The 10,172-nt window shown below is 29.7% G+C and overlaps 1 protein-coding gene across 1 annotated transcript in view; it reads left to right on the top strand.

Annotated features, from left to right (window-relative positions):
- Positions 1-10,172, top strand: part of Ge-1 (Enhancer of mRNA-decapping protein 4 homolog Ge-1) — a 59,889-nt gene that overhangs the window by 22,519 nt on the left and 27,198 nt on the right. Inside the window, exons 5-7 of the mRNA XM_014419761.3 lie at positions 2,699-2,881; positions 5,419-5,531; positions 7,790-7,979. Coding sequence (XP_014275247.1) covers positions 2,699-2,881; positions 5,419-5,531; positions 7,790-7,979 — 486 coding nt within the window. The remainder of the gene's footprint in view (positions 1-2,698; positions 2,882-5,418; positions 5,532-7,789; positions 7,980-10,172) is intronic.

The following is a 10,172-nucleotide window of genomic DNA, read 5'->3' as shown; positions in this document are numbered from 1 at the left end:
TTTGTCCAAATGTAGTCCAAGGTAGCGGATCTGTTCGGCAGGGGTAAGAGTAACATCATTAAATGAAACTGTAGGGTAGTCAGTAGGTTTACGACGAAGGGTAAAGGTGATTTGATGGGATTTGTTGGAATTTATCTTAATCCTCCAATTACGACACCATTCTTCGAGGGCTGTGATATGGGATTGGAGATTTTGGGATACGATTAAAGGGTTATTATTAATAATGAGCACACATGTGTCATCGCCATACGTGGTAAGGATAGTGTTAGGATTGGTTGGAATGTCATTTGTATAGACGGTGTAGAGGATGGGACCAAGGATATTACCTTGAGGAACACCAGCGGACTGAGAATAGAGGGATGAATAGGATCCATTGTGGTTTACTTGGAAAAATCTATCAATGAGAAAGGAACAAATGATGAGAAAGAATGTAGGAGGTAGGAATTTACGGAGATTGTAAAGCAGTCCCGGGTGCCAGACTCGATCAAAAGCCTGTTCTACATCGAAAAAGACTACGTCCACTACACGATGACATTGCTGGATAGTAGAGTGGGATGTTCGAAATCCAAACTGGTGATCAGGGATTATATGATTGGAATCCAGGGTGGGGTATAGGCGTTTCAAAATGAGTTTTTCAAGGATTTTGGGCATGATCGGTAATAGAGAGATAGGGCGATAGGATGATGGGTATTCTGGAGGCTTTTGGGGTTTGAGGATCATTTTAACTATAGATAATTTCCAGGAGTCAGGAAAATATGTGGAACAGAGTATGGCGTTATATATGTAAGTGAGGAATAGGATGGCTTTCCGAGAAAGAAGTTTTAGAATTTGGGATGTTATCAGGTCGTATCCAGGAGCTTTGCGGGTAAATAATCTTTGAATGATACTAGATATTTCAGAAGGATGAAATGCTTTAGGTGGTCATTTGGAGCAGAATATTTAGTTCTGTATCAATACATTCAAGATGAATTGGGTTAAGGATATCAGGCTGTGGAATAAAGGATTTAGAGAGATGTTGTCCGAATGTTTGTGATTTTTCTGCATCAGTTCTGGTCCAGGTTTGGGATTCGATGAGAAGTGGGTGGTTAAAATCTTTGAAATACAGCAGTTTTTTAGTATTAAAAAATTTAAATAAAATTCTCCTATCTATTAAATATTAAAGCTTTTCATTTTAACCCATCTTTTAGATATGAGAATTAACTTAATAATATCAAATTACATTTATTTTATTTTAATAAATTTTTGAATAATACAATACATTTCCTCTTTTTAACTGTTGTTAAATATTCATGACACTTTGTCATCTTCCGGTACTTCGTCATCCTTGTACATATATATATTTTTAATATTTTCCAAAAACCATTTGTCGTCACCCTCTTACACGGTTTCTTCCTCTAAATATTTTCTACTTTTTATTTTTTACCCACTCTCAACGTTTTCCCTAAAAAACACTTAGTCATTCTTGTAACGTCTTTTTTAATTTGGAGTTTGGCCGTTATGTTCACCATATATTATTATTGTTGTTTTCAAAATAATTTTTTTTTCTATTTATTTTTTTGTTAAACTTTACTTATATTTTGCCTCTTTATCAATTATTATGGTTACATATATTTTCTTTCTCTCAATTTTATTTTTCTTTCCATATTTTAATTTTTAAATTATTAATAACTAATCTATTCATACTTCTTTGCATTATATAACTTCATTTTTATTTTATTTCCTTAATTATGTCATTTTACCTACTTATTCAATTACCTATGTATACATTTTATTTTCCACTTCTCTCCTCATCACTTTATGTCATTCTGTTTATATTTTCTTTTCTATATTCTTTGGTTATCTTTTTCTATTCTTAGCCCTGATGAAGGCTAGAAACTCTAGCTGAAACGTTGGCACAATTAAATAAGTTACATCAACTTACTTGTGTTTTATTTTGACCGCACCTCCAACCATCTTCTCCTTGTAAAAGCAGTAAGGTTTGAGAAAAGGTTGAAAATGCAACAACCTTTATTTCAAAACATCCAACACACAACCAATCAAATCAACGCTACAGAAGCAACTTTCATGGTTATTTACAACTTTGTTAAATGTAACAAGCCACTTTCGGATGAAGAGTTTAATGAGCTGTGGATGGTAGAGTGAGTTACCTGTAATATAAACAAGTGTAATCATATATCCTCTTTGACAAACATTAACTTTCAGTCTTTAATGAACAACTCAACAAACAATCTCAGTCCTTATTTATTAAAAAGAATGATTAAAAAGAAAAAAATTGTTGAGAAATTTATGGGTTGTATTTGTCTCATTACACTGCTTCTAAAATCAAATGTTTAATGTTCTTGCTACTATAGCTGATATGAAATAACCACAATAAAGAAATTGAATAAAACTGCTTCTATTTAATTAGTTTATAGTAATAGATTTTCATGATATTTCTGTATATACTTTTTACACAAGTAAAAACAATTGGCCACACCTGACATTAAACAATTCACTATACTCTATTTTATAAAAAAAATTTCTAATCTCATGTAAATCACTAAAAAATAATTCTAATGTTATTGAAAGATATTTTTATCCTTGCTCAAGAATACTTTTTCAAAATTTACTAGAAAAGCCACTGGTTCTTGTGATTTAGATTAAAATTTTGTTTTATGTTAGATTGATTGATTATATTATTGTTTATGTTTTTTTTTAGATTGAAGTGTGGAATGTAGCTAATGCCTCAAACTATGGCAGTAGTCCAGTAAAGGCTGATTCATTCATTGGAGCATGTGTACAGGTCTGTGCTCATGAATCCACTATCGTAGATGCTGCATTTTCTCCAGATGGCACAGCAATAGCTACTGCATCAGTTGATGGAGAGTGTAAATTTTTTCAGGTTATTTTTTATTTTATTGTTTTTTTAAAGTCAGTTATTATTAGGAATAACAAGAGCATGTTAGAAGAAAAAACAAAATATAATAAAGAATTATTATTCATAAAACTCAACATTAATTAAAAGTACTTGTGAGGAAACCATTGTGAAAAGTCAGCATTTAAAACTATTTTAATGAGGAAATGACATAGCTGACATTAGAGACCATTTCATGTTACATCGATTTAACGAGTTCAACCAAAATCTTTTGTACTGTTTTCGAGAAACCATAATTTTTACTGTTTATTTATAATAAACAAGTTCATTTCAATTAATGAAAACTAACTGCTTTGAACGTTACCCTATAAAAATGTTTTTTTTTTTTTTGAGGAAACAGAATATTTGTGTTGTTTGATAAGGTCTTTTGAAAGATTTTTGGTTTCGCCTATGTAAGCAGAATTACAATTAAGGGTGGACCAAGGGATGCGGTATACAATATGTGATTGGTGTAGAGGAGGGACAGGCTCTTTTAGTTTAGTGTAAATATTAGGTAGTGTGTTGTGAGGTCTGAAGGCAATACGGAGGTTAGGTGTAGCAGAACGTAAGAGTTTTTGAATGTTGTCGAAAAGAGAGGGTATATATGGTAGTGAACTGTATAAGGGGGTAGAAAGGGGTTGTGAAGAATTAGGTGAAGTGGCGAGACGATTTTGGTAGTTGTGTAAAAGTTTATGAATGATATGGAGGGAGAAGTTATTAGCTAAGAGTATTTGTTTGATGCGGTGTGAAGGTTTTTGGCTACGTTAATTTTTTGATGGTAAGGATGTTAGAAGTGGTAATTTAGAAGTCTGCCTGAGTAGGTAGGTTTGGTGTACCAATCAGTGGATATGGTGTTGTCTGGGTTTCTTACGATGAGGAGGTCAAGGAACGGAAGGGAGATATTTTAAATTTCTACAGTAAAATTAAGGCGTGGATGGTAAGAATTAAAGGCGGTTAAGATGTCTGGGATTTTATCAGGATTTAAGACAAGGAGGAGATCATCTACATATTTTTTAGTAAGAATAACGTCAACTGGAAAGAGTGGGATAACGGAATCGAGCAAATCATTTAGGACAATGTTGGAAAGATCGGGAGCTAGAGGATTTCCCATGGCCAGCCCTAAAATTTGGTTAAAGAACTGACCCTGGAAGGTAAGGTAACCAGATTTACAACAGAGTTGAAGGGATTCAAGGTAGGAAAAAAGGTTAAGGGAAGTGTGGGGTGCAATGGATGTCCAATTGGCTTCGACAATAAGAGGGGCTTTTTCTATTGGAATGTTGGGGAATAAACTCTCTACATCAAAAGAAACAAGAATATAGTGGTCAGGAATAGTGAAGGATAATAAAAGATCACGGAGGTGAAAGGAATTATGAATATCATATGAATTATTGTGACTGAACATTTGTAAAGAGGGAAGTAAGAATTTGCTGAGTTTAACAGAGGGAGAATTGATATTGGAAGTGATCGGATGGAGTGGGGTATCTGGCTTATGAATTTTTGGAAGTCTATAAAACCGTGGGGTAACACAATTATAGGAAATAGATTTCTGTACGTCGGGTAGTTGATTTGTTGGGAATGTAAAAGGTCTCTAAAGTGTTGGTTGAATTTGGTTTGTAGTGAGGGAGTAGGGTCCCGGGGTGTGGGTGCATATGTAGATCGGTCAGATAAAAGTAAAGCCATTTTGTCATTGTAGTCCGAATGATCCATGATGACAGTCATGTTGACTTTGTCTGCTCTAATGATAATGATGTCGTGATGAGATTTTAAAAAATATTTCAGTGCTATTTGCACTTTGTTTTTATCAAATCTATTGAATAAGACTGTGAATCCAAGCAATTGATTCTTAAAATCAAATATTGCAATATATCATTTACTTGTATAATACATTTAAAAACAAATAAATAATTAAAATAATTCAAATTAATTACATTATTCATTAATTACATTATTCATAAATTGTAAATAATTATTAACTTAAAATTATAATACAAGTGTTAATTCTTATTTCTAAGTAATATTTCTGATACAGTATAACAATTACACCATCCTGTAATCAGTCATAATCTTACTCATTTAATTAGATCAAATGATCCAATTTCGTATAATAAGTTTTTTATTCTCCTTTCATGTGTTTACCAATGTCTGTGCTTTGGCCATGATAAGAGTTCATATTTTCTTTATATCTCCACATTTGCTTCTAGTTGTTTAATTAAATATTTTCAATTCTTTCACTACAACCCACTGATATAAAAAAAAAAACCTAAATTTTAGGATTTTTCCCCATTTTTTTTTTTTTTTCAAATATCTTCAAAGTATCGGTTTATGAGGAAATATATATATCGATTATTTTGTTTTAGTAATTAAAATTATCTAATTATTGAAACCAATAAGAAACTTACTGCTGTGATTTTTTAGCCACTTTTATCACTATTTTATTTAGCTGGACTATTTTTTTCTCACAAATTAAAAAGAACATCTTTTTAAATCAAATAAATAAAATAAATGTCCATTTATTCTTACTACAGGTTTATATGCAGAGCGATGGAGAACCAACCTGTTTACATAGGTGGAAACCACATGGTGGCAAACCAGTTACTACTCTGTTTTTTTTAGATGATCATAAGTCTGGAAACCCTGAGTAAGTATGTCTATGAATATCAAAAAAGAGTAAACCCATAACTTTCAAATATTTGTTTTATATTAAATTTTAATATCTTTAATCTTTTAAGTGAACTTGATTCTACTTAGCAATGAGGTATATGCATTTTTTCATATTCTTATCAATCCGCACATATTAAAAAACATTTAGGTGAATGTTTTGTAATATGTGCGGATTGATAAGAATATAAAAACATGCATATATGTCATGGTTAACTAGATTGAAGATCAAATATTAACCATTGTAACAACTGTTGCAGCAGAGTCCTGGTGTAAAATGTATGACAGTTTTTACTGTTGTAACAGTATTGTCACATTAGGTTTGGTATGATAATTGATAGTACATGTAATGGCAGTATTTCGACTGCTGTCACATCAAAACTTGATTCGATTCCTCAGTGACACTTTACTGCCACAACCTCTGACCTATCTAGTAGCTGCTCTCATAACAGTACTTATTGTTGTATATTAACTCTTTTAGCAGTATTGTCACACTAAGCCATTTTGGAATTTTTTTATATTCTACACCAGTTCAGCCTGGTGGGCCTTACATGTTTAATGCAACAGTTACTTTTTTTTATTGTTTAACAATTGATTACAGTTTTTTTATAATTTAACAATTGATTATGGGGGGAGGGGTATGGTCTCATTTAAAAGACACCTCTAACTATTTACAATGCTATAAATATTAAACAATTGTGAATAATAACGATGAATCATAAAAAATATATGTATAAATCTAACATATAATGTAATAAATAGATAAGAATAATAATTCTTAAGAAAAGAGAAAAAAAAAATAGATAAATTAATAATAGAAACTACGACATTTATAGATTTAATAAAATAATTAACTGACTTCTAATAGAGGAAAATAAAAAGTTAATTTGAGAAAAAGATGAAGAGAGAAAATAAATAAACGAGTAGTAATGACAATAATAGAAATTCAAAAATATAGAATTTATTACAGGATGTTCTGCTGTAGCCTAGACTTTAGTCATTGGGGTGAGGTTGTATTTCTCAAGTTTTAAGTTACTGGTGGTAACTTGGAGAGGAATTTTATGAATTATTTTTTGATGAAGTCGTCTAGTGATTTAGAATTAATTACTTTATCAATATGAAATAACTTTATTTTGTGAAATAATCTTTTAAAAATAAGTTTTGAGTAAAATTATAAAAAATATATATATTGTTTTATACTATATGTGTTGTGTGCGTGTGCACGTGTTTTAAAAATAATGTCTTAAAGTTATTTCAAATAAATTTTGCCAATTTCTTATATAAACTTGATGTTCAAGGCAGACCTTGTCCTTCAATTATGCATGCCATTTGTCATTTTAAGAAATTCTGAACTAATTAGAGGATTTCCAGTTGGCAAATTTGATGAATTAGCTTGCGAAAAATGATCCTTTACTTAGAATATTAGTCTATGATCAGATAAAACGATGGAGAGAAAGATATCACAAGAGCTGTGGTAGTATAAGGACATCTTACTAAATGTATTTAAGGACATCTTACTAAATGTATTGTGGGTTTTACATAGATAAAAACTGATGAGTTTATTAAAATTTAACTAATGAATTGATTTCGATCAAACTTGGAAATCTTGGTTTTAAAAGCAAATCTCTTTTTGCCTATTTCAACATTTATAATTATGTACTTACTTCTATGAAGCACTTACTCTATATTATTCTTATATTTATCCTGTTACTGATATTTTCACTACTGTTCGAAATATTAAATTTTTTTTGGAAGCTGGTTGCTTGATTTCCCATTCCTTTTCCCCTGCTTGACATGTTCTGCACTTGTTTATTTATATTCCTGATTCAATCACAGACTATCGCTTGTAAATTGTGAGTATGGAGCAGGTAATTTGATTTACAAAATGAAAAAGATTTGGTACTGCTGCAGCTAGCTAGTGCTTGTGCAGTTTCTAATATAGGTGGAGCCTTGTTTTTGAGACAAGATTAAAAATATTTTTTCTGCTTTGCAGAAAATTCCATTCTATTTTAGACAATCTTGAATTGTCTGCATTCTTATCTATTCCAATTTGATAGCTAGCTGTCGATTGCTTAACTATTATATTGTTCTATTATAATATAGTGCCATTTATTTTGTTTTCTGAATATAAAAACTAAATGATTTCTCAATCCAACTTTAATGTTTTCAATACATATTCATTAGCTTTGTAGACTTTTTTTGAATACTTTTTTTATCATTATTTTTATTTTTTTATAGAGTCAAATTCTGGAAATATGCTGTCACAGGGACAGATGATAATAGTGAACTGAAACTTTGGACTTGTGAATCTTGGAAGTGCCTTCAAACTATTAATTTTAAAGTTGCTAATTCAAACCGACGACTCAAGCTTAAAGCTTGTGTTGATCTTTCTGCTGGTTTCATTTTTGTCTCAGATATGTTTCATCGGGTATGTTTTATAATATTTTTATTGATCAGTTTCATCTTGGTCAATACCATTACTGTTAAAAATATAAAAATAAATTACAAACCTGTTCTATAGTATAGTATTGTTCATTCAAAGAATGTTATCATGCAGAAAGTAAACGCTAGGGGGGGATTGTTACACAATAAGTAATGGTAGTAAAAATTATATAACCTATACATGTCATCAAAACATCAATTTTTTTATGGGCCATCAAATTAATTCTTAATTTTTAAATTAATTAGCCCTTTTTGCATTTTCTACCTTATTTTTTAATATTGCCTAAATTTTTTTTATAGGATTTCATTTGATGTCTCTATAATAAAGTTTATTGTAGGAACATTATGAATAACTATGTAGGGATTTTTACTGTTTTTCATTTTCATTCGTATCTATGGAATATTCATTCATTATTTACAAATCGATTTGACAACAATACTAATTAATACTTTCTTTTTGAAAACTCAAAAATGCAAATTTATTAATGAGAAAGATAAATCAAATAACCATTACTATCAAGTATATATATTTTTTCACTAATATAAATTTTTCGGTTTTTAGTAATAAAAACTCTTTTTTATCAAAAATCTTCACGTTTTTTCAGTTGAATTTCTCCTTTTTTTTTTTTTCTTTTTTTTCAATGTTACTGTTTTTAATACATATTTATCCAAAAATAAACACATATCCTGACTTTTTATGAAATAAAAATTCAATCCCTAATTATATCAAATATTTTGATAAATAAATTTGCTTGAAGAATGAACAAAAATAAGTTTATAATGATGAGTTAATAGTTGACTTTAGATTTATATTGAGGAGGAGATGGATGGGGGTGCGGTCAGTGAACAACACAAATAAGATTTTACTTTTAATTTTATCTACAACTTGGCTTCCGATTCATACACCCATTTGCGATGGATGATCCAGGAAAAATATTAAATGTTTTAGAATTATTATTTCCTCCATCCCCCCCTAAAATATTCTTTGGACTGCAGTTGTTATTTTAAAACTAATTAAAAAAAAAAGAAGAAGAAATTATCGAAATTGGACCAGTATTAGAAGAAGAAAAAACAACTTTTTGAACTGAGCATATTGAATTATATAACAGAATAGAAGACTCGACTCCCTGGGAATCATCCACCACCACATGCATGGAAATTAATTAGTAAGGGAGTTATACAGAGGAGAGATGGCATGCATACATCGCATATCTTGTTTGTTGTTTTATTAATTATTTTTATATTTTTAATATTTGTTATATAGGGGAATTTGTCGAAATAAAAATTACGAAACGGAAGGGAAAGAAAAAAGAAATAAATTGAAAAACTTGTATTTAGTTTGTACATTGGTATTAATTATAAAAGAAAAGTAAATTAAAACTGTGAGAAAAAAAAAATATTATCTTTCTATTTTATTTTATCATATAGAAATATGTAATTTATATATGTCCGATCACGGATTGATCAGTATGTTGTGTAATGTAGCAACCCGATGTATTTGGGCATCATGGATGAATAAAGTATTTCTTTCTCTCTCTTTATTTCTTTCTCATGGTTTTAACTGTATTTGATGAAGTTTCATATATCTGTTAATTTTTTTATTGGTTTTTGGAATAACTTAAAAACTATACATCTCCTGAAACATTCTAGATGCCCATTTGAAAGATATTAATTTATGTTATAAATATCTTAATTGAACCAATATTAGTAAAGATATTGTAGTACAAGATTATTTTATTGTCTCTTTTTTACTGACATAATAAATAATAATAATGTGAGATGGATATAAAAATGTAAATAATAAATATATGATATAATAATAATAAATCCTTGTCTAATAATTTATTGTTTTTTTTTTGGCTTGTTATGGATTTCTTTGATCGTTTTGCAGTGTTCCAATAATTTACTTTTTTGGAAGATTATTGATGATTGACCTTGTGTATAGATGAATGGAATATGGTTCGGGTGCGGTCAAAAAAACTCGAAATAGTAAATAATTATACTATTTTTATTGAGCCAACGTTTCGCCCCACGTTGCAGGGCTTCGTCAGAGCTAAAAAAGATACAAACACTTGACATAGTTACAAAAAGAAAAAAAAAAACATAAGTGGAACATAACAGGGGTATACAATGAAAAGTAAAATATAATAAGAAAAATTAAAGGTTGTAAACAGTAAAT

This window comes from Halyomorpha halys, unplaced genomic scaffold (assembly GCF_000696795.3).
Source record: "Halyomorpha halys isolate HHAL.00 unplaced genomic scaffold, Hhal_1.1 Scaffold251.1, whole genome shotgun sequence".
Classification (NCBI taxonomy): domain Eukaryota; kingdom Metazoa; phylum Arthropoda; class Insecta; order Hemiptera; family Pentatomidae; genus Halyomorpha; species Halyomorpha halys.
This window is presented reverse-complemented; position numbering and strand designations above follow the sequence as displayed.